The sequence below is a fragment of the Trematomus bernacchii genome, unplaced genomic scaffold, assembly GCF_902827165.1.
Source record: "Trematomus bernacchii unplaced genomic scaffold, fTreBer1.1, whole genome shotgun sequence".
Taxonomy (NCBI): Eukaryota; Metazoa; Chordata; class Actinopteri; order Perciformes; family Nototheniidae; genus Trematomus; species Trematomus bernacchii.
The window spans coordinates 2,353,017-2,378,760 of record NW_022987564.1 but is presented as its reverse complement, the minus strand read 5'-3'; the positions used below and the strand labels follow the sequence as shown (position 1 = coordinate 2,378,760).

Below are 25,744 nucleotides of genomic sequence, written 5' to 3'. Positions count from 1 at the left end.
GAAAATGTTTTCCGACAGGTTAGGCTTTAGATTTATGGAAATTAATTGTGAGTTTGATGATCTAAGGTTTAAATAAAAGACTGCAAATGATGATTGATTAGAGATAACCTCAACTCTTTTTTTACCAGGTAACTTAATTTAATGTATCTATATGCAAAGACACAGAGTTCACCTGTCTCATCGAACTGCAATGTCAGCTTCATTTGTATTTACTCCTGAGCTGTCACTGACAAATGCTCTGTTGAATACATCAAAATAAGAAAAGTTTGTTAATTGCAGCACCTGATTTGACAGCTATATCTTCCATACTCAGACTTATTCTTCCGAGTTATAAATTCCACTATTTCAGGTGAAATAACCTCAATTTGTGTGCGTGAAGCCACTATTTCTGCCTCTTAGCGGCTCAATTAAGCCTAGTTTCAAGTCCATTGGTCTAACATGCAATTAACTTAATTCCAATTCTAAAAAAAAGGCAAATGTCAGACAATGTCTTCCTTTCTATTAGTTTGACCCTTTTTTTTGTCTTTTAAATCTGTTGCTGCGATTCACCAAGCCACACTTCAACTTTTCCCTCCTTTACAAAGCATTGCCTTCCACCACTCCCTTCAGTCTTCTTTCACCAAAAAGAGCAAGGGCTCCCAAGGAGACGTAGTGTCCCTCTGTAAATGTCACTTTGTCTCAAGTGAGGGAAGAAAAAGAGGCAGAGAGCAGAAGTATGAGGGAAAGAGTTCATGTTGAGAGACGCCACTCCCTCCTTTGCCCTTTCAGGCTGAGAGAAGCGACAGAGGATCATTGGCACAGAGAGCCGAAGAGAAAGAGACAGAGGGGGCTGATGGTATCAGACGTACTGTGTGACTCATCCAAAATCTGTCTGCCTGCTGCCTAAGAAGTAATACTCAGGAAGAGAGATAGCTATGCACGACCGATGAGGAGCGAGAGAGGAAGAGACAAAAAGATCCCGAACAGTGTTGAAAAAAAACGATTGTTTGACTGTGAGGAGGCAAAAACAGATCAAAGTCAGCACGAGAAAGCCTGTGAGTGTGATGGATCCTAATTGGACAGTGTCTGCAAAGCCATGCAAATGAGAAAGTCAGTGTATTGTGGGTAAATGCTAAATCACTGTGTGATGGTGTGGCACTCCTACGCATGAGGATGATTAATACCACAAAAGCGCTCAATCATAAAACTCTAATTTCCCAGGAACATCCTTTTTTTGTCACTCTTCTTTTCTGAACATCTAAATGATTGGTGGTCAGCTGTAATCCAGCAAAATGGCAAACCAGTTACCAGCTGCAAACCTTAATATGCAATTTGTGAGGAAAAATATGATCGGAGTTTATGCAAGGCAATAATTGATGGATTGAATCAGAGATTGACAGCTCCATACAGACAGTCCCTAGTAAGCTACTCCTTTTAGCATGACACGGAACATTTCAAGACATGAAAATAAAGGCATTACTTTTACCCAGTTGAACAGACTGACAGTGTAATGTGCTGAAGATATGCCTGCAATGGTGACTCAGTCATTTGCACTGAACCGTATCACTCAATATGTAATGTCTTTAGCTCCTTTTAAACAGAGAATCCAGAGATCTGCATAAGTTCCACCATCAGTGCAGGACCAAATTGTGATTCAAGCAGGAAGTGTGTGAAAGGGGCTTTAGTCTAGTCTGCCTGATTGCCTCGTTGTCATTGATCCATTATCCAACTGAGGTTTCCGCAAGTTAGAATCCATGGCCCCTGAAATGTCAGTAGCCTAACTGTGTATTGATAAATCCATGCTGCTGTTAATGGCGCTGACGTAGCAGACTGATTTGTAATTGTCACCCTCTCTCAATATTGTATAGAAACTATAATATTCTCTAAACTATTTAGCAGTTCAAAATGAAAAAGAATCGCTTAGTAAGGTAAAGGAAGTGATTAGCAAGAAAATATCTCCATGGAGAAAGGCCATGACCGTGAGAACAGAAAAAAGAGAGTGTCGAAAAGCTGAACGTAGGTGGCGAAAAACAAATCTCCAGGTTCACTTTGAAATCTATAAAGAGAGACTTGGCCTTTATAATTTGGAATTGAAAAACGCACGACAGTCTTTCTTCTCTGACATCATTACCAAAAACAAAAACAACGCACGTGCCTTGTTTGCTACCGTCGACAGACTAACTAACCCCCCAGTGTCAGTAGCCTCTGAATTTCTATCCACCAGGGCGTGCAATGATTTTGCCTCCTTCTTCACTGACAAAATTCAGAAAATTAGACAAGCAGTCAGTGCCTCTACATCAGGTACAGCAAATGTTTTGTCCCTATGTCCACCTAATATCAATTCAAACACCATGACACAATTCCATCAGATTAATGGTAAAAACTTAGAGGACATTATTCAACTTCTGAAATCCTCCTCCTGCTGCCTTGATATTATTCCAACAGGATTTTTCAAAGATGTTTTTCCTTGCATGGCCTCAGATCTACTTCATATAGTAAACACATCTCTTCACTCAGGTATTTTTCCAGAGGCCCTGAAAACTGCAGTCATTAAACCGCTCTTAAAAAAGAATAATCTAGATGCCTCAGTAATGAACAATTACAGGCCAATATCAAACCTGCCATTTCTAGGTAAAATCATTGAAAAAGTTGTATTTCAACAGTTGAGTAACTTCTTGCATTTAAATAACTGTTTGGATGTGTTCCAGTCAGGATTTCGTCCAAACCACAGCACTGAGACTGCTCTTGTAAAGGTCTTCAATGACATCCACTTAAACACAGACAGTGGCAGAACTTCAGTGTTAGTATTATTAGATCTCAGTGCTGCGTTTGACACTGTTGACCACAACATATTACTAGACCGACTAGAAAACTGGGTGGGACTTTCGGCAACAGTTCTAAATTGGTTTGAGTCCTACTTAAAGGACAGCAAAAACTTTGTTTCTATAGGTAAATACACATCTGAGTTGACAAATATGACATGTGGGGTACCTCAAGGCTCCATCTTGGGGCCTCTTCTCTTTAACATCTACATGCTACCACTGTCTCAGATAATGAAAAACAACAACATAAGTTACCATAGCTATGCGGATGACACACACATTTACGTAACAATTTCACCAGGAGATTATGCTCCAATTCAAACACTGAGTAAGTGCATTGAACAAATCAATGACTGGATGTGTCAGAACTTTCTCCAATTAAACAAAGATAAAACTGAGGTAATGGTTTTTGGAGCCAAGGCAGAACGTATAAAAGTTAGCGCTGAGCTTCAGTCTGCAATGTTCAAAACAACAGATAAAGCCAGAAATCTAGGTGTAGTCATGGACTCTGACCTGAGTTTCAACAGTCACATTAAAACAGTTACTAAATCAGCCTACTATCACCTAAAGAACATATCTAGGATTAAAAGACTAATGTCACAGCAGGATTTGGAAAAACTTGTCCATGCTTTTATCTTCAGTAGACTCGACTACTGCAATGGTGTCTTTACAGGCCTCACTAAAAGATCTATTAGAAAGCTGCAGCTAATTCAGAACGCCGCTGCTCGAGTCCTCCCTAACACTAAGAAAGTGGATCACATCACTCCTGTTCTGAAGTCCTTACACTGGCTTCCTGTGTGTCAAAGAATAGATTTCAAAAATATTGTTGCTGGTTTATAAAGCTTTGAATGGTTTAGGCCCAAAATACATGTCTGACCTACTGCTAAATGATGAACCATCCAGAACTCTCAGGTCTTCAGGGACTGGTCAGCTTTCTGTCCCCAGAGTCAGAACTAAACATGGTAAAGCAGCGTTCAGTTATTATGCTCCAAATATCTGGAACAAACTCCCAGAAACCTGCAGGTCCGCTGCAACTCTTACTACTTTTAAATCCAGGCTGAAGACTTTTCTTTTTGCCGCTGCTTTTAATTGAACTATTCACATCTTAAACTGCACTGTAACTTTTAACTTTTATCCATGTATTTTTTCTTTTAATGTTTATTTTATTATCTTTTCTTTTTAATGACTGATTTTAAATGCCATTTTTAAAATGTCTTCCATTTTTGTAAAGCACTTTGAATTACCTTGTGTTGAAAGGTGCTATATAAATAAACTTGCCTTGCCTTGCCTTGCCTTGCCTTGCCTTGCCTTGCTTATTGCCTCTACAGTTTTTTCTTTGCCAAGAGGTAAATTAGATGAGCAGTAGCACTTCTTTGTGTTAAGTGTGAAGCATGAGCCAGGAAGTAATGAGCTTAATTTAGCTTAATGGTAAGCAGGACTTGAAAATTGGGTGGCTCTGACCAAAGATAAAAAACATCTTAAAAAAGCTAACTAATTAACATAACTGACACCGATTTTCTGGTTTGACATTTCCTATTGAACAAAAGCTGGATGCAGGGACTTAAGTTTTGCCCTGTCATTGTGAGGTTGCCAAATGCCAAAATGTCATCCTAACAGTTGTATTTGCGTAAGGATGAAATAAGATAGTCAGTCAATTGTTCCGTGGGTTCTAGTGGGCGTATCGCCAAACATTGGAGAGGCAGGCTAGCTGTCGGCTAGGCGCTCCGGCATCCAATGTTTAAGATAGGCTATTCACCCATTTGTGACACTATGTACTTCAAAGCACAAAAACAGGGTTAGTGGTGTCAACTTATTCCTACACATTACTTTAATTTGAACCAATCATCATAGATCCACCTCACTGGTGATAGTTTGATACTCAACACAGTCACAAAAAAAACTGCGGGGTTCTTTAACACAATATATTAGAGCAGATATTGTTTGGGTTCTTGCTCAAAAAACACTTCAAAATTAAAGGAGCATAACTACATTCATGTACCAGCAATGGCATATTTGAAATATGAAGGCATTGCTGGATTGTATGTATGGATGTATGTATGGTCGTGTCTGCAAGACCGAGTGAGTGCCTGCATGTGTGTTTGTGTTAGAGAGAGTCAGTGGGGAGAGAGAGGGACTTTGTCACTTCGAAAATCGGTGAAGAACAGTCCCAGGCTCTGCTCAGTGAAGCGATTCATGAACCTATCAATGGGCCGCGTGTATGTTCAACTGTGTGCGCACATGCACACACAAAGGTGCCGATGGGCCTTTATGAGCATAGTTAAGCTGTCCATCTGAGATAGGCTTTCATTATGTGGTAAATGAACCAATCAAATAGATAGCAATCAACTGAAGACCTCAACTCATGGACTGCCAATCGGAAGAGGCAGAGTTCCCGCAGGGGCAAAGAGTACTAATAATGCCCTAACTCATCAGACGACATGCAGTTTGGATTAAACAATTTACCAAATAGCATATGCCAAAGTGGCAATGGCATGCGCTGAATATCATATGAGAAAATGGCAGAGTAAATGTGGAACCGCCATTTGCTTTTATTACAATACAAGCACCGCATGGGACGTTATATTTAGTGAAACAGAAAGGCTGGATTAATAAAGAATATAAAATACGGGTGACATCAATTGCAATGCAGCAGCATTATAAACAGGTGTTGCTTTGTACACCTTTGTGTAAGCAGTTGCAACCTAACACGTTTCCTTTGAAGGATATTCATTTGCTGTTCCTTTAAATCTGGTAAAAACATCTTGGACAAAACACCTCATAAACAGGTTGTGTTACATAAAAGATCAATGGTTAGGAAGGAAAGTCAAAAATAAGCATATTTCATGCATGATGAAGAGAGTTAAAGTGAGGTGTGCTGAGGTCGGCATACAGGATGTGTTGGATGCCAATCAAAGAGAGTGTGTGCCATCAGAGCGAGTCAGAGGTCAGACAGCTCTGCACTCTCGGCCTACAGCCATTCTGAACTTTAATGTGGGCATGGGGCGGGGTGCCAGACAGGAAACCTGCCAGTGTGATTTCCAGTGGGATGTGACCTTTGTCTTTGTCGGTAGTGGATTGCATCTGCCACAGCTACTCTCTTGTCTAAAAAACACTTTCTTTCTACTCTTTTAGCCACTGAAAGTATTTTAGCTCTCCTGCTTCCTGTTGTCCTCTTTCATTCTACTTTAATCTCCTCCACAGTTGGACGTGTGCATTCGGACCCATTTCTTGGCTTTAATTGAAACCACATGAAATTCCCAGCAGTTCGCTTTCAAGTATGGCTAAAAACGAAGAGACGTATTTTAAAACTGTATGAGGACTTGATGCTTTAAAGGGAATACGGCACACTTTCTCACGGATGAAAGACCGACATCTTTTTGAGCAGCCCTCCAGGGTCTCTTTACAGTCCAAGTCCTTCCCAGCATTATCCTTCGATGCCCTTGAAAAGCCATCTATCTGCTTCCATGGGAAACATCTCTGAGTGTAGGAATTCACTACGGGATAACATAAGATGTGATGATGACAACTCAAAGAGAGCAAACTCAAGGTTATGAGCTCAGTGCTCAAACCTGACTTGGACTTCTGGAACTGTCTTTTTGCTTTAGAAATAACAACATAAGCCTAATTGTGTTACTAATGGTGGTAACAGAGTGGTACAGATTGGTACAAAAAGCACATAAGTATGGGCAAATCCCAGGAAGTGGAAATCTGAGTTAATTTCCTACCTTCAGACGGGTTGATGAAGACCTCTTTAGGGATGTAGAGCTTGTCCTCTGATGTTCTGGCCCAGTCTTTCATCCCTCTCCGGCCCTTCACTGGAAAGTTGATATCGCTGGAAACGGCTGACACTGGCTCTCTCTGGACGGTTATCACTGGACAAACAAGACATACCCCGTACACTGAATGCAGTGCAACATTGCCAAAAAACTGGTGATAGATAAGTTGAGCAACAAAACAATGGAACCATTATCGCAAGAACATGATTAAATCGTTAGAAGGGCTTTTTTAAATGAGCATTTAAAATGGATGATTTGGAAACTTACTAAGATTGTTGGTAACCAGCAAGAAACTCTGGAAAGGCTTCTGGGCTTCTCCAATGAGGTGAATGAAATCTTCTAATATCCTCATCAGCAAAGCAGCACCGGGAGCGACCTTCGGTTAAAAGGGGGAAGGGTGAAAAAGTATAATGAATAATTTCTTCATGATAGTATAATCCATTGAAAACTTTCTATGAGAAATGTCTCGCCCCTAGGAATAATGTTTATCCATGGCACTTTCTTATGTTCCAGAATGGTTAACTGTAACGATGCACGATATATTATATATTTTATTGGGTCCAGATGGGAAGTACACATACCTCCTCAAGGGCTCAAACTTGGTCCCACACAAAAAACACACAAATGTGCACATAAACACACCTAGTAGAGTTGATATATAGCCATTGTATTTAGTAAACAGTTGTGCTTTTATGACTAATGAAAAGTTATTGTGGGATGTGGTCATTCCTGCATTTTCACACACTTACACATATTCAAATGTACAGTTTTTACCACACACACATATAGGAAGCTTTGTATAAAGTGCTACTTTTTTATTGAGTCTTAGTCCCGTGTCAAATGTCCTGGTTAAGTTTTTAAACTACATTTCAGTCTTGCCTTTTTTTCGTCAATGATATTTCTTTATGTTGTTATCGTCACCAAGTGTTTAATGTTGTTGGTAGATTCTTGTAATATTCTCGATTTAGTATAAATATTATAATAATAATATAAATTCAAATAAAAGGTATACATACAGTAACACACATGAACACATAAAAGGCATTACCTGGTGGGCGTCCTCCCATTTCTCCACATTGTCCATGTCCAACATGAGGCTGACTACCTGGAAGAGTTTCTAAACACAAGACAAAGATGTTGTCAATGCAGTTACTTAAAGTGGACCTATCATGCTATATTTGAATAATATAGTGTAGGATCATACCTATATAAGGCATATTTATACTTTTGTTTTTTTCAAAATACCAAACAGATCATGCATTTTAGCCATGCCTCATTTCGCTCAATTTGAAAAATGTTAGCTCTGTTTTTGCAAGGGTTGATTCTGTGAGCAACAGCACCATCTAGAGGCCTGGCATATGTACTACAACGTCTCCAGCGCTTTCGCCGTGGTTGTCTCCTCCTGATTGGTGGAGTTGGCCCAATAGCCGTAGCGCCACCGTCCTGACGTCAGGACAGTGTTCAAATCTGGATCAGTTTTTATCAGATCCGTTGCAGCTCCTTTTTTAGAGATTTGGGTATGGAGGAAAATAGAGAGGGTTGTGTTTTCTGACACTTGGTGAGTTCCCTGGAACACCGGGGACACATATTCATGTATAAAAGACGTACAAAAGTGCATTTTGCATGATAGGTCCCCTTTAACACTAGAACCGCCAATCGGGTCAATTTGACCCAGAGCTGTTTTTTATTGTGTGTAACTTTTTTTCAATAAAATATTAAAGTCTTCCAGTCCGTGACTTTTCCTGAAAGTGTGTTATGTAGCACCCTATGTTGTTAAAAATGGTCAATATGAAGTCAGATTGAAGAAATCGCCCAAAAAATTGCCATTTATACCTATTTCCGCCCAGCGGGTCATATTGACCCCACCCCTTTTCATATAAACATGACGTGTTGCTATAGCAACGCCTTTTGTCTACTGCGGTTCCTTATAGATTGAGAGATAGATTGAGAGAGAGAGATAGATAGATAGATGGATAGATATATTGATAGATAGTTATAGATATAGAGAGAGAGAGAGAGAGAGAGAGAGAGAGAGAGAGAGAGAGAGAGAGAGAGAGAGAGAGAGAGAGAGAGACAGAGAGAGAGAGAGAGATAGAGACAGTCTGTAGTGAAGGAGTGTGCTCCCGCTCACGGGAGACTGCTCGCGCTGCGCTCCGCAGCAAACAGCTGTGGGGTGAGTTGAAAGTACGTTATGCTGGCCGCGGTGTCTAAATAATGCTTCCGGGCCAGCGGGCCATTTATAATGTCGAGCCCTGAGAGTCCACAGATTATATTGGTATATGTTTCATCCCTGTGCGATCAAAACTCACTGTTCAATAAAAGTACATTTTACCTTGAAAATCAATGCATTCTAATAGCGGGTCAATTTGACCCAGGTGGCGGTTTTAGGTATAAAAAATCTCTGGCGGTTCTAGTGTTAAGCTATTGTGCTACTTTAGGTAGAAAACCTGAAACCACTCACCATTTAAAAAACAATATTTTATTTCTTTGCACACACATGAGACTGAATACAATCCAAAGTAATGAGAAAAATAAGAAAAGCAGCAGTACCACACTTTATTCTGTAAAGTCTAGCAGAGTTTAACCTTTGTACATATTGTAAAACATAAAACAATGTCTGTCAAAGAACTGACTGAAACATGTTGTTCTCTTACAGGCAGTGAAAAGAGAGAAAATGCTGCAAAAAATCCCATTTGAGGCTAGAGCAACTATGTAGTTCATTGTTATGCACACCACGTGCAGTAGAAAATGGAGCCTCTATATTGAATATATTTGAAGGGGTTCCAAATGTAACTGTGTGTGTGGCTGTGTGTTTTGTTTGGTGACTTGAGGGTGCTTTTAGAGAAGGCTCAGTGGATTTTGCTCACCTGCACGTCGTCGGGAGCTGGGACGTAGGTTGCTCTTTTGAAGGTGTCCGTCACATTTCGCAGGATCTCCGTGGAAAAGAGAAGGTCGCCACTGTAGTAGCTCCCTCTCTGCAAGAGCTCCAGGAGACTCCTTACGATCTGAGACATGCCCTCCCCAGCCAGGGTCCTCTGACCCTTCGCGAGATGCTCTCGTAACTACAGTGTGCAGAGAGAGACAGAAATTGAAAGATGCTGATGGTTTCATCCCTGCTTGATAATACAAGGCATGCCCATTGGCACTAACTGCATGTACTGTAGTAGACATATTCAAAAGAAGTAGCTGGTGAAAAATGACAAACCAAATATAATGTTTTCTTTCCTTAGAAATCACAGGAATTTTAAGGGTGAGCCGAAGGGGGATGAGTATACGGTTCACTCTATGTACATGGTTGGATTTCTGTTCTAGTGCTTAAAATAGGCGAGCAAGCAACACTCTCACGCAGAAATTGGATCTCATCACTTCAGAGACAGAGATACAGAGAGCAAGACTGAGCAAGACTGAGTGAGAATGTGAAAGGCAGAGAGAGGGAGAGAGGGCGAGAGAGCCTGGAAGAATAGAAGATAACTGCAATCACAGAAAATTAATTATTGACTCCTGGTGTTAATGAAAGGTTGAAACAGAAACGAACAGTGCAATCAGCTCCACGGTGCACAATCCCTGACCCCCATCTCCTTCTGCCATCATCGAGGAGATGAGAGAGGTTAAAGTTCACAGAGCAGGAAAACAGTCTGGCTGATGAACACATTCATTAGCTATATTCATTAATTGATAAGTGTGAGCACAAAGCTCTGGAAAAGCTAATTAGAGATATGGCAAGCCTCGAGTACAGACACTCGTTTTTTTTTGTGTTAACTTTTTAAACAAAGAAAGTTGAACAGAGGTACAGGATGGGTGAAAGAAGGACAATTGAGGTAGAAAATAATGTTTGAAAATAGACAGAGCCTTTCCTTTCTCATATATTCAATAATGATTCAGAAGATGAGTTACGTAGGAGGTGATAAATAACTGGTTGAAATGATGTAATCTAGACGAACATACACATTCATGGTTTTCCTTCTTGAGGAAGAATTTCTAAGTACTTACAGATACATGTAAATATCTATATTCAAGTGAGACGCATCTGGCGAAGCTCGGAGGACCCCAGAAAGCAACTCCATTATTATCCAGCATGCAACGACGACTAGCAGATCCTAGAAAGAGAGAAATAGAGAGAAATCGTTCATAATTAATCTACAAAATCTATGAATCCATTCCTTGTAATATTGTGTCTAAAGCATTCCATTAATGATTAATAACCCTGCTGCTGTTTCCAGGCAAATAATACATGATGCTAAATGAAGAAAGCTTTTCATTGTTTTAAAAATGATTTTAGTGCCCAAAACACATAACCATCTTGCTTGAATTCTTGATCTAAGAGTTATTCCCATTTGTAACACTAATAAAGTCGGGGTTAATACAGAGGCAGTCAGCTTGATTAATTTGTAATAGAGAAGCCTGAGCACATTTACAACCATTTACATCATTATATGCACTTTTATATTATTAAAAATTAAAACCAAAAGGGGACTTATTCTACATTTGCCTTTTCTCGGAGCAGAATTGTTAAGAAGAATTGTTTTTGTTCACAGTGTTTGGCAGCTTGCACCTGCTGACGTTTCTAACATGGCAGACAGCAGATACACTGGAGAAGCTGCCAACATACTTTACTAAGACAACAAAATGTTTTCCTAGCCAAATAAGTGTTTTTATAGTATGAGAGTGACATTAATCAAATGTTAAGTTTCACAGTTAATTTAGTTTGAAGCCAACCTTAAATGCAATATTCTTGAAGCTAGAATATTTTACTGGCAAGCTACCTGATTCCTGCTTTCTACGTGTTTTGATGTCAGATCCAACACCATAGTTTGATAGATGTAGAAACACGATTATATCACAAGCATTCTGAACCACATCTGCTCTTGGCTTAAATTCTAAAGAAGAAAGTGTCTACAAGAAAATCAAGGCTTGTTCTTGTTTCAGTTTTTAGAAGTTAAAAGGGAATGCCTGGCAGCCAGCGGCTCAAGGAAATCCTCAGTTTAAATTAAAATTACTGTGATAAGTAATTACTGTGATAAGTAATTACTGTGATAAGTAATAAACAAATAAGGTTTGACTACAATCAAGCAGGACTCATCTGCTGTACTGATTAATAGATGCTGGGTAAAGCATGAGTTGAAAAAATTGAGTATGTCCACCGCTGTCAACCAATATTTTCTTGATTTTATCTGTTGATTTGAGTTACTGCAGTCTTTCTGTCTCCAAAAGCTATCTCTCTGCTGCCCTTTTTTTTCTTCATTTTTCTTGGACATTTTCAAATTTGTCCCGTTCTTTTTTATCTCGGTTTTAGTTTATACTGTTCATGTCACCTACTGAGTTTGTTTATGGGGATAGCAAACTTGACCGTATTGGACATGTGTTATATAGCTTGGTCATTTTCGATTAACCAATAAATTCACGTTTGTATAGTGTAATGTCTGTTGATATACTAATGACTCCAAGCTTAACACCATCACAATCTCTAGAAAGCCTTGGCTAAAATATTTTTTAAAGCCAACATATTTTGGATATAGCATATCATGTGACTGACCTGTGGCGTTAGTTGGACACTTGTTGTAGACAGTTTCTCCAGCTGAGGCCCTTTTCCATGACATAGAGAGAAGGTTATCTTCGTTACATATCTCATGAGGAGCTGTAGAGTAAGGTGAGAAATGCACAACAAATAAAGTCAATCAATTTCACTGGTATAGCACAAATACAAACAATAGAAGTTGACAAAAGTGCTGAACTGGCAAACAATACAATGCAATAAAAAGAAGAAAATCAATACACATAATAATAGTAAAGCAATTGCAGCACACTAGAAGATCAAGTCAAGGTGTCAAGTTTAATTCAATCAAATGCTAAGAAGAAGAGTTGGGCCTTTAGCAGCGACTGAAAGGATTCTGTAGTTGAAAACATATTTATAACAAGAAAAAAAACTGTTCCACAGATTAGCGGCTGACACAGCAAAAGCTTTGTCACCACCGTTTTTGTGTCTAGCATCTGATTACTCGACCATAGTGCTCTACTTAGAAGTAAGAAGAGGAAATTCAACCGTTAAATCAATCCGGAAATCGACAAGTAGCCAGTGGAGGAAGGCAAACAAAGGGGATATAAAAGGATGTTTCCTTTTTCCAGGAAGAAGACGAGCAGCTGCATTCTGAAGTAACTGCAGATGACTAAGACAAATGTTCTACACCCACATAGAAAGAATAAGAGTAGTTCAATGTCTAACTAGGCTTTAAAGGGCTAACAGCCTTGACCAAACAAAGCTAGTTCTTCACAACTTAAAATATTGGTTCATGAAATAGAAGTTGTCAAAAATAATGAGAATATTCTTAACAAAGGAACAAATGGGAGAAGCTAAAGTGCTCATCCAGAGTCATCGAATAAGTCAGGTCTTCCAAGATAACATGCTCATCTTTATTAAAGGGGACCTATCATGCAAAATGCACTTTTGTACGTCTTTTATACATGAATATGTGTCCCCGGTGTTCCAGGGAACTCACCAAGTGTCAGAAAACACAACCCTCTCTATTTTCCTCCATACCCAAATCTCTAAAAAAGGGGCTGCAACGGATCTGATAAAAACTGATCCAGATTTGAACACTGTCCTGACGTCAGGACAGTGGCGCTACGACTATTGGGCCAACTCCACCAATCAGGAGGAGACAGCCACGGCCATTGCCGTTCGAAAGCGCTGGAGACGCTGTAGTACATATGCCAGGCCTGTAGATGGTGCTGTTCTGCCCTTATCTGCCCTTACAAACACAGAGCTAAAACATGTCAAATTGAGCAAAATGAGGCATGGCTAAAATGCATGATCTGTTTGGTATTTTGCAAAAAAAAAAGTATAAATATGCCTTACTGTATATAGGTATGGTCCGACACTATATTATTCAAATATAGCATGATAGGTCCACTTTAAAATATTGGTTCATGAAATAGAAGTTGTCAAAAATAATGAGAATATTCTTAACAAAGGAACAAATGGGAGGAGCTGAAGTGCTCATCCAGAGTCATCGAATAAGTCAGGTCTTCCGAGATAACATGCTCAGTCCAATCTTTATTAAGATTAAAAGATAAAGTCCATCCAAAAGCTGCAATTACTCCTCAGTATTTTTTTTTATAAACAAGTAGATTTGTACAGCATCAGTTAAACAATGCAAAGGAATATCATCTTTCTCAAACATAATGGACACAAAGGGCAGCAAATAAGATAAAAACAGGAGAGGTCCCAAAATGTAGCTTTGAGGGACGCCACAGGTAAGTAGGCCCAAAGCCGAAGAATATTAACCTAAGCGAAGCGAGAAGGCAGAGGAAAGTAATATAAAGCAGTCTAGCAGGCAGGCACACAGAAAAAAAGAGAAATCACCATGCACACACTCCCATACACACATACATCGCAGGAGAAAAGGGAGACAGAGAAGCACCAACAAAAAAACCAAGATTCAAATCAATGTTCTCCTGCAGCAGCTCCCAATCTTATTCCCTTGTACATTGCTCAGTGCTCTGTGTCAGTGTCACTGCCTCAGTACAGTATCTCATTCCCTCTTCATCTCACCCCCTCTCTTTATTCATCTGTTTCCCCCCCCCCTCCCTCTCTTTCATAACCCTGATGAAAAAAAAAAAACGGGGAAGTGTGCTCTGAAGATATTCCGAGGGGGCAGACGAGTGTTGGCAGAGGCGATGCATAGAGATGAAAAGGGACGGAGAGTGAATAGAAAGAGAGAGAGAGAGACTTAAAAAGAGAGAAAATATGATATGATGTTCCCCTGAAATGCCAACAGAAAAGATCCGCGTCTTGTGTAAAATATGGTCGGGAGTTACTCAAAACAAAGGGGTCACCATGGAAGCTGCACTCTAAAGTTGATAGTTTGTCAGAGCTAAAAGCAAGCACGTACACATATGGCATTCGGGCTTTTACAGAACATACACTTGCATATTCCACAAGCACACACAGCTACAGTCAAGAGGAATGCTTGTTAAACAACACTGTTTCCTGCAGCGGCTGACAATGACATTGAACATCTCGTCTTAACCAGGCAGAGAAACACTGAACGGTTCAAATCAGGCGAGTTAGATTAGTGCTATAAAAACAATGTTAAAGAGAAGATATAAAAGGAGAAATGGAGTATCTCTTAGGTAAACAGAGAGGAAGAAATAAATGCGCCACAAGGCACAGACATACAAAATCAATAATTCCCCAAAAATGTATTTCCTATCAAATAATAATCTACTGTTAGGGTTCACAAACTAAATACAAATATAAAAGAAAAACCACTGGTAATAACTTCCATGCTGCCTGACAGCCTACTGTGCATGTGATTGGGCACAGATACACACAATCTCAAACAGGAGCCGCATGCAGAGAAATGAAACCAAGCAAGTTTCCAAGCATGAATAATAAGTACATAAACTAACAGTGTTATCCCTCTTTTTCTCCGCTCACACACACATTCAGAGTCACTGACCAGGGCACTTCTTCTCATTACAGGCCCGGACCTCCTCTCCTGAGCCCTCACATGGATAGCCCTGGTCTCCGGTCCCCTCACACAACCTGAAGCGGCGCTGCAAACCCGAGTCACATGTCTTGCTGCAGAGGCTCCAGTGGTTCCAGTTGCCCCAGTTACCTCCACCTAGAACAGGAGCATAGCACCGCCGGAGAAGATTGGGGAGCAGAGAGGAAGTGTGAGAGCGAAAGAAAGCAGCATGTTAGGTGAAGAAAATATGGGAGTTGTTGATGAGTAGCACATTTAGGTTACAACTTCAAGGCAGCAATTTCTAGGCTTTTTCAATTTTTCAGTGTGGTAACTTCATTAATAGGAACCCATTGTGGGCCCTAGGCTCAATAAAACACACTAGTATTTTTGTCCTCCAGGAACCCCAGTCCAAACAAACTGGGTCCCAACCCACACATTGCTGGTGTGTGGACTAGAATCAAAGAAAACCATACAGATGCCTTTAGATAATGCATGTTTGCATAATTACGTTTGCGAGTGTGAATACTAATAATTCATTTGTACGCCTTACCACTGCAGGAAGGGTTGGTGCATTCTCTGCTCTCCTGATGATCCCCATTACATTCAGCCCAGCCGTGCACAGACGCACTGCAGCGCCTCTGTCTCTGCTGGCTTCCCGTGTTACAGGTCACACTGCATTTCAACCACGGCCCCCACTCCAACCACTGGCCCTCCACTAGACAGCGGGGAAAGGGGGTGAGAGACATAGACAGACAGGCAAATGAATGAGATTGATAGAAGAAGATTTTGAGAGGCATGGGGAAATCAGGGGAAATTGATTCAGATTGGTGAAGCAGATTTTTGGGTCAAGAATGGTGCAAAGGGAGAAAAGACACAGGACAGAAACTAAACAGTATATACAATGAGTTTCCATTAAAAGCAACAACAAACAAACAAACAAACATATTTCTTTCTTTTATGGCCATTAGAAATATCTGTAGTGAAATTTGCCCATTACTATTCATATCATGCAGTGTTTTAAAGAGTTCACACAGAGTACAGACTGTTGGGTTTTCATTCAAAGTGATATTAGAAAGCCTCCACATTTTGATTCTTGACTGTTTATGCAGAAATAGATGAATACAAACATTAATATCATTTCAGTACAATTCAGACCTGCCAGTCATAACAATGCATGAATATAAAATAGCTTAACCAAAGCCTTATGAGCACAGGTGTAATCAAAGCCCCCACTGTCCCTTTTAATAAGAGAGCATTCCTGGAGTAATTGAGTCGTCAAATGGAATATCCGAAATGCAAAACAATTATGATCATCTCAAACAGGGAGTTTAATCATTAATTGGGTGCACAGTTAATGATTTCTGGTATGTCATTAACTTCAAAGCTTGTAAAAGGCCATTTTGAGGATCTGTGTCACAAAACAGAACACAGCGTTCTGCTGAGAAAAGGCACGGTAGCTGAAAACAATCTGTGACAAATATTCTTAATTCATTCCTCAATGCATTTTTAATTAGAACCCTTGAGTAAAACTGAAAAATCACAGAAGAACCAATTACTAACCTGTGACAATGTCCATTTATATGTTATAATACTCTTTATAAAGGGACTTCATATTGCATTGTTGCAAATGGTAATTATTGATCTTTTTTTATTTATTGTTTGTTTATCACACACACATTCCTTGAGGTGATAATTTGAATTGACAAACAATACAAGGCTTAATTCTGTTGACAGCAGTGTTACTATGTCCTGCCTCCAGCATATGGACCTGAAATATGCTTTCAATTGTCATATTTTGCAACATAATTGAACACATTTTCTAAACAAAGTGTAATGATTTTAACCTCGAAATTAACTGAAATTCTCACAAAACCTTTAACTCAGATGACCTTGTTAACCCTTAGATGCACGAGTGACTGGACCCTACACTCTTCCATAAGTGGGTCAAAAAGGACCCGTATTAGAATAATATGTGTTTTTATGCCATTTTTGTCATTTTGGTTAAGAAAAATCACTTTTTCACTATTTATAATTTTAGACAATTTTTTTACATTTTGAAATAAAAACGAAATTCCATAGAAAATGCATGCAGGTCATTTTTGACCCACTTATGGAAGCTTGGGGTAGTAATACAACAACTACAATTTCTTAAAATTTAAATTTAAAATTTGAATGGCAATGGAAATGATAAAAAAATGTAATTACAAAGATACTCTAAGAAAACCACCTTACTGGGTCAAAAAAGACCCACTTATGCATCTAAGGGTTAAGTAGTAATGGTGAGCTAGTCAGCGAGCAATTATGTATTATATATTATACCATCGATTCAGATCCAATAATCTTTCTGGTGGTTTTATCAACTATGTTTTGCTTAAAAAGCGGCCAGCTTTTGAAAGTGATTGATGGAAACGGGACAAAACTAGTACATTACAACTCCATATAGAGCAGAGTTGGGTGAGCATTATCTGTTGGTTTAACTACAATTGAAAGACATTTGATCAATCAAAAATATTATTGGAGAGCTTGCATACAAATGATATCATTTAAAGTTGGATTTTTCTATTTAATGTAACCTTAAGTCAAGCCGAGTTGATGCAGAGGTCTATGCTGAAAATAAATATACATTATGAATGCTCTGATAGTTCGAGCAAAGTATTTTTTGAAACTGTGTAGAATGAATTAAGTCAAGGTAAGTTTAATCACATCTTAACAGGCTATGAAAAAGAGAAGAAACCTGGTCTGTATATAGCTAGTGTGTATGTGCTTTAATACTGTACAGCAGCCTGTCTATTTGTGTTTATATTAAGGAACAGCAATTCAAAGTGAGAACTGTTACTTGTTTGGGCTCAAAATGATATATCGAGGCACACATTCTACACACAGGGGCTTTAAGTAGCAGAGAATGTGAAGTACAGTCCAGTAAATGTATTTGTCTGGTTCTCCCAAGTGGGAAGCCATTGCCATCTATCGTTGGTAATGTGGTCAATCACGCTGTGTGTGGCTTTTACTCTGTTCCAACTAGCTGGGGCCAACACTGTTGGGTAGAATTTCAGTGTGAACGTGACAAAACAAACGGCATCTAGAAACCTAGCATGGGAACTCTCTCCTGGGAGGCTGTTTTTATTAAGACAGTATAGCCAATGACACACAGGGATTCATGTCTGACTCTTTATTTTATATATAGCTTGTTTCAGATGTTGACATTAGCTTTAAAAGGTCTGTTAAAATCAATTATTCATGTGTGACATTTCTGCTGGTTTGACTCTTAATCTGTTGATGTGATGCATCAGCTGCCATTAACATTTACAGCTTTGCTTTAACATGCATGCATTTGTCTCATGTCTTAGTCTGTGTTTACATACGTGATGAGCCACTGTGAAGAGAGATAAGAAATACTAGTGAAAGAGAACCAATTTGATTAATTCCTACAGTATGTGGGTTTAACACTGTGCAGTATAGATAGAGAATATTATATGGCATAGTATACTGTCTGAATATCTGCCTTCAAATAAGATCCAATCTTTGAGACACAAACACACCACACACACACACACACACACACACACACACACACACACACACACACACACACACACACACACACACACACACACACACACACACACACACACACACACACACACACACACACACACACACACACACACACACACACACACACACACACACACACACACACACACACACACACACACACACACACACACACACACACACACACACAAAGGATCCATCAGAGTTCTATTTTCTATGCATGGAGGATTTTGCCAAAAGGCCTGTGCTGGTATTCATCATTTCAAAGGACCATTTGCCTTTGAACTCCCATAAGCAAGCAGAATCTGTTGTGATAGATTCACACACTCATACACAAACACATAAACCATACGAGTACACACATACACACATTTCCTTTAGGCCCTTGAAGGAAAAGCCTTCCTCCCAAACCCCCTATTTTCATCACTGTTCCCAAAACAGCATGGCAAAACATCCCAGAGGCCATACTTTGGATTACGACGTCTCCCTGTTTCTTCCTCTTTGAGCCATAACTTTGCAGCCTCTTTGTCTGGCAATGGGGACAGTTTTGTTTTATTTCAATATTAACCTTATAAAACCACTGCTTTGAAAAAAAAGCCACACAAAAACATGACTCAGTCGGGAGCATAACAACACAAAATCTTTAGCCAAGAAAGGCTTCACATATATATGAATATATATAATGTCATAAAGGTAAAAGAAAAAGGATTCTTTACCTTAGCAATTATAAATAAAAATCACTCACCCTGTGATAATTGCTTAGCCAGTGAGTGATTACATACTATATAAGCACACACTCAAAACGAGTCGGGATTTAAAACGGTTATTAATAAAAAACAACAAAGCAGCCAGCAATTGTTTTATAAGCCGTCTTGTGCTAGTTTGTGTCCATTGATGCCATTATTCCAATGTTATATAGAAACCTCTGAGAACGCAGCAAGCACACATTTAATAACTGGAATTAATATTCCGTTCTAATGTCAATGCTTTCATATTAAGTGGTTTTCAAAAGTGACACTTTAAAGAAACATTAACATTGCACAGCGGCAATATATGTGCCTGAAGTGTAGTTTCAAAATGCCAAAGGGTTTTCCTTTCATAAAGTTTATCACATCTAATGGGTAGATGTAAGTATTTTCATCTCAAATGTTTGCATCTGGAAACTTCCTCTGTGAGGTAGCTGTTGGCCAAAACCTCCCTCTCTGTTTTGTCAGAGTCTGGTATTGAGAGCTTATTTCAATCGCTAGTCTGTCCTTTTCCACTCCAATGCAGCCTGATCAAGATGTTTCAGCTGGGCAGCCTGAGCCAGATTGGAATAAAGTCCCGAGATACCTTTGATACTAGAATTAGATGGGGCTGCACCAGTGACTTATTGCTGTTCTTGACAAGGTATAGACCTAACAGGTCATCTCAGAGACAAAAGCTGAAGACCTCCACGGCAGGACTTCTTAGCAATCTAAACCGAGCCAACCATGGAGGAAGCATAGAAGTCCAACCTAAAAGCGTTGCTGGGCTACGACCCAGCACAATTTCTGGTGTGAGCGTTGAGGAGTGGGCATGACTTCAATGGCTGACCAGAGGTGAACATGAAACTGAAAAGTATGCAGGAGATTAAGCAGTGAGCATAAGCAGGCGGGAAATATGGGGGTTGTTGCATTCACGCCATGTCAGCAGAAAAGTTAGAATGGAAACTATTTCCCACTACTCCAAATTGGAAGTGTTCATGCATTATTCCAATTTGTTTACACCCATAACTCACATTTTCACACTATAGAATCATGGAAATTAAGCCCAATTTAGCCATTTGCATTGTGGTATGTTAACTACATTTGTCGAATTCCAATAACGAGTGAAACAAATATTTTATACAGTAGATCTTGTGTACAACATTAGACAGGAGAAAGAAAAAGGAAAAGCAGCAAACTGTCAAACCAACAAGACTAAGTGTAAACGGCCTCACTAGAGGTAATTGAGGATGCACTTACTGTAGGGACAATGGTGCGTTGAGCTAAATGCTAACATCAGCAGGCTAACATGCTCACAATGATGAAGCTAATTAATTCCGCAAAAAAGTGTTTACAATGTTTACTATCTTAGTTCAGCATGCCAACTCTACTATTTAGCACCACTAGAGATCAGTAGTTAAGGCCTCAAACAAAGTAAAATGTTATTTAAAACTATGAAAAGTTAAGCTGTAGCTAATTAATGGAGGCTAGCGTGTATGTTTTTCTAATCAACTGCTCCTACAGTCTGCAAAACGGGACATAAGTGCAGCATTAGTCCAATTATTAATTAAGTAGAGGAGGGAGTAACTTGGTCACTACAAGAGCATAATGGAAGAACACAAAACATAAATGCAGTGAGAAAGTGTACATATAAAAGTTGTTTTTGAAATTTGAAAAAGAAGAAGTGATCCATGAAAAGACAGAGAGACATGCTGGTCTGGGTGTATCATGTAAATGGGGATGGTACTAACCAGGACACACTGCTATGTTGCAGAGTTTGGTCTGAGTCTCGGGATATCCACAAGCCATTGCCGCGCTTCCGTTTACACACTTCCTGGTTCGAGTCCTGGAGCCCCGCCCACAGGTCACAGAGCACAGACTCCATGACGACCACTCCTCCCAAAGCCCATGCACTGCAAACACCCACAAGCATACGCACAACATGGGGATGGGAGATGAGGGATTGGTCGGAGCATCCCATCGCAGGCAGGAGGGTTAGAGAATTGGAGAAACATGAGATATCAAATGAGTCTGAGAACACATTCCTTAAAAAAAACATGAAGGAGGTGAACTTCTGACCTCCACAAATAAACATTCCAGTTTCAATGGACAACAAGCATTGAGAATGAAGCCGCACTGACATGTTGCTACATGAAAGAGAATGGAGGTTAGGATCGGACGCTTTTTGAAGTCATGCAGCTTGAGTCATGATATCGAAATGAATGTGGAAAGTTTGGCTCTGAAAGTAAAGCTTTCAGTTAGTATGTAGAGGTACCCAGACGATCCAACACTCAACTGACTTCAAACACGCCAAACACCAATTAAAGAATCAAACTGTTTCTCATCCTTTTCTCTCCCTTTTGTGTTTTATTATCTCTATTGCACATTTCAACCCTTATTAATAGAATACATGAGAAGAGTTGCCAAACATTTGTGCAGATAATGTGAATTTTTGTGATGCTGCTTGACTGACACCAGGTTCTTGCATGTCTTATTTCACAGTGTTCAAGCTTTGTTAGATTGGCATATTGTGCCATTTAAGAGAAAACTAATATAAACAAACATTCAAAAAGGGCTGAAATCATTTGAGGCTGTCTAAACCAACCTTTGGGTATGATTATGTTGAGACAGATAGAGGAAAAATTATACAAAATAAATGTTTATTAGGAGACACCACAACAAGATATGGGCTCAAAAAGTTTATCAGACTTTGGGATAAAAGAAAAAAGGCCAAGAAAAACAGGACGTTTTTTCGAAAACCACTGAAAGCCTCAGCCAGAGACCAGAGGAGATTACGCCGTGTTGAAAGACATGGACAAAAGAGAGAGGTGAAGATTTGAAGAGATGCTGAACGAAAGATAGAAACCAAGATATAAGGATGGGAAGGGAGAGAAAGTTAGAGACAGCAGGATGAAGATTGCTGGTCCTGTGTTGAGCAAACTAAATAAATTATGGCGATAAATAATTAAGTACACTCTGTGAAGCGAGGCTCAGAGGAGCAGGAGTAGAAGGCTGAGATAGAGCGAGAGTTCTATGGTATTAAAAAGTACAGAGATATAGAGAGCTGGTAAATAGTGAAATATCCTTAATTTCAGTTAAAAACATGGTATCAGTGCTTCTTAATAAAGCTGCTCTACAAAATGGCTATACCGTTGCCAGAGTAGAAGGGAAAAAGCAGCATGGGGATTGTATCCGTACTTTAGTCTTAAACTTTATGAAATGCCTTTTCCAGCTCAAAAGTGGGCCGTGCTGAAATGAAGTACAAGCAAGCAGATGTTAACTTAGCAAATATGTATTTTTTAAAACACTTCCACTACACAAAAAACTTCTAACATAGAGAATAGTGGTTAAATATTAACCCATACTTCTGTAAGTGCTGAATAGCAAACCGATGGGTAAAGCTAACGTTTGTTCGCTCATTTTAAAAATGGATTACTTATCTTTGAGGATACTTCATTAATGAGCTGTGTAATATTGATTTCACATTGCATACCCCCAAAAGCAAAACATAACTCAAGTTACAATCAGTAGCGTGGCGTGGGGAAACATTTAGGGGAAGCCCATTTCTTTGGGTTGGGGGGGGGGGGGGGGGGGGGTGGTCAATAACGTAACCAGATGAGTGATTACAGCGCCCGGTATCATTTTACACACATTTGTATCACACAGATGCAGGACTTGCACACGCCTGTTATCTAACCGACAGGTCCGCACGCACTCTCCAGCCGAAACTCTCTCGTCTTATTAATTTAAGCATTTACTTATTAATTTATGCAGACACACCCCCCCCCCCCCCCCCCCCCCCCCTCAAATGCAATACCAGCCGCTCAATGCGCAGTGCAGATTCGGTAATGAATAAAAAAGAAGCATTCATTCAGTAAATCAGGAGACCTTTAAAGTTTTACGTTCACATCAAAGTATCAGTAGGCGTGTATGAAACACATGAATTCAAAAACAATTATGTACAGAAACATTTGCATGTGATAGTCCACCTTCTCTTCCCTTCCCTTTCTAACACACGGCAAGTGCAGCAACAGTCCTCGTCTCTGTAATTAGCTCAGTCCGTAGTCCAAAAGTAACAAAAAAATATAAACAATCTCATCTATTCAGGTGATCGATTGGATGGCAGTGTCCAATCAAATCGCCAGCCGCCAGCCGCCAGCCGCCAGCCGCCAGCCGCCTCTGAAGGGAAGCCAGAGGCGGCTGGCTTCCCTTGGCATGGCCCTGGCCAATCACAGGTTGGCAGGGGCATCACGTGGGCCTCATCTGATTGGTCAATCCCTCCATTTTTTTTCACCAAGGGAAGCCCGATTCAGCTGGCCTCCTCTCGCAACAGTGAATGCAATCTACTGTTTCACCATAACATCTAGAGGGGCGCTGTTTGTTTCACTCTTTGTAAAATACTCAATGAGAGTGGGGGAGAGACGGGCCGGCAGCAACACACAGCAAAGGAGAATTATCGAAACAAAACAAAGTGTTTTTATTTAAATTATAAGTACAATCCGAAAAAACAGGGGAAGCCTGGCTTCCCTTGGCCTCCGGGAGAAAACGCCACTGGTTACAATGGCAATAACTTTGTATGGTATCGGACTAAATAACAGAATAGCGCCGGCTAGGTTAGCGTCAATCTTGGAACCGTTTGCTACAGTATCAGTCTGAGCAAGATTCAGGGGCAAACCAAAAACAAGTTATCAAGACTGTAAGAATAATTTTAAATAGCTAGTGCAATCCAATCATTTTGGTAGTTTTAAGTCATACTCTGGCCAGCAATGAACAACCAGTGCAATCTTTTATTTATTTTAAATGTTCTTCAGTCATTATCATGTTACTGGTTTGAAAGCATTTTTTTTACTGCAGTATAAAAGGCAATGTTGGGCTCTTAAGCATGATAGTGAAATTAGTCTGGTATCAAATATGGAATAAGACTGATTTCCAAGTCCTGATAAAAATAAAATATGGTGTTTCTCATCCCACACTGCCAAACCTTTTCAGAAGACAGAAGCAACGTGATACAATAACAAGTTCAAAAATAAATAAAAACACAGTCAATCAGCTCAGTAGGAGCAATTTTAACCTCCCTTTTTTCTAGGACACTACAAGATTGCTTTGTAGGACATTACTTATTCATTGAAATCGAATCTTCATCTATCAAACCCAGTAAAAAAGAACACACAGTCGCAGTTCTGTTATTTAGCATTTTTTTTTCTTTTACTTCGACACTACAAGATTGCTTGTAAGACATTACTTATTCATCCAAATGTAATCTCCATCTCTCAAACATAGAACAAGTCCATCTGAAGTCTGACTGTGCAAAGCCAATCATTTAGCCTATCAAATCAAGCCAGAGCTTTGGGTCTAAGACACATTAGTGAAAAACATATAAATTGGAGATAGGAGGACATGGGTAGAAACAGATAAGCAAATGAAAGAGTAACAAACACGATAAAAATGTCTTCAGAGACAGCATTTAGGATGTTCTTACACCACCTATTCGTGACAGAGTAATCACTCCCCATCCAGTGGTATTTCCAGTCATAAAAAAAGCAGTTCTTTGAAATATATTGTCTATATTAACAACACCATTAACATAAAACAGCTCTTTGTAGTTCAACTGTGCACATTAAAAGGGATGTTATTGCCATCCGTGTTGCAGTCACAGAGGGAGATGGAAAAGAACATGGTTGAAGCAGCAGGAAAAAAAATAATTAAAAGAACAAACTGATGAACTTTGAAACCCCAAAGTGACAGATATATCTCTTCTTCACAAATTTAATGAACGCCAGATATTCATCTTTGCAAGAGAATGGTGAAAAAGGGTGTTGGCTGAAATAAAGGAGTCATATAGAATTAATTACTCCTGGCCTGGGTTTCTAAATCAAATGGGCTTAAAGACAAAGGAGAAAATGTCCATGCACACTTTTTCTTTATTCAAACATGCATACACACTTAGCAGGACACATATTCACACCACAGAGAATACAGCTAATTAGGATGCAAAACTATCATTCTCGTCTTTAATATCTATTTCATTTGAAATATAAGTACTAATGATGTATAAAGATATCGGCTTTAACTTTTTCTAGCTTTTGCAAATGCATATTCTATAATAGGACACATGTATCATATTGATCCTAAGAATGACCATCATTAGTAGCAGTTTCCTCTGGTTGTAGCACGGCAGAGCTGCATTATATAAAGCTGCTTATAAGGCTCTGAGCAAGTGTAGTTTTGTGTGTTCTTCTGCCATTAGTTCATGTATCCTCGCATGCACCCTCGGTCTCTTTTCTAAATCATTACCGGAAGTGTGATGTAGCAGCGATTGACTACGCACTGACCCACACACACTGTATTTATAATGCACAATTGTTCCGCTCCATATTTTAAATGTCACTGAATCTATGGTAAATGAGCAGTAGCTAAAC

General features: G+C 39.5%; 1 protein-coding gene across 1 annotated transcript in view; it reads right to left on the bottom strand.

Annotated features, from left to right (window-relative positions):
• Positions 1-25,744, bottom strand: part of adgrb2 (adhesion G protein-coupled receptor B2) — a 205,936-nt gene that overhangs the window by 74,693 nt on the left and 105,499 nt on the right. Inside the window, exons 5-13 of the mRNA XM_034124811.1 lie at positions 21,077-21,238; positions 15,596-15,760; positions 15,037-15,201; positions 12,111-12,212; positions 10,568-10,674; positions 9,445-9,639; positions 7,626-7,694; positions 6,845-6,953; positions 6,527-6,673 (exon numbers count right to left, since the gene is read on the bottom strand). Of these exons, the coding sequence (XP_033980702.1) occupies positions 6,527-6,673; positions 6,845-6,953; positions 7,626-7,694; positions 9,445-9,639; positions 10,568-10,674; positions 12,111-12,212; positions 15,037-15,201; positions 15,596-15,760; positions 21,077-21,238 (1,221 nt within the window). The remainder of the gene's footprint in view (positions 1-6,526; positions 6,674-6,844; positions 6,954-7,625; positions 7,695-9,444; positions 9,640-10,567; positions 10,675-12,110; positions 12,213-15,036; positions 15,202-15,595; positions 15,761-21,076; positions 21,239-25,744) is intronic.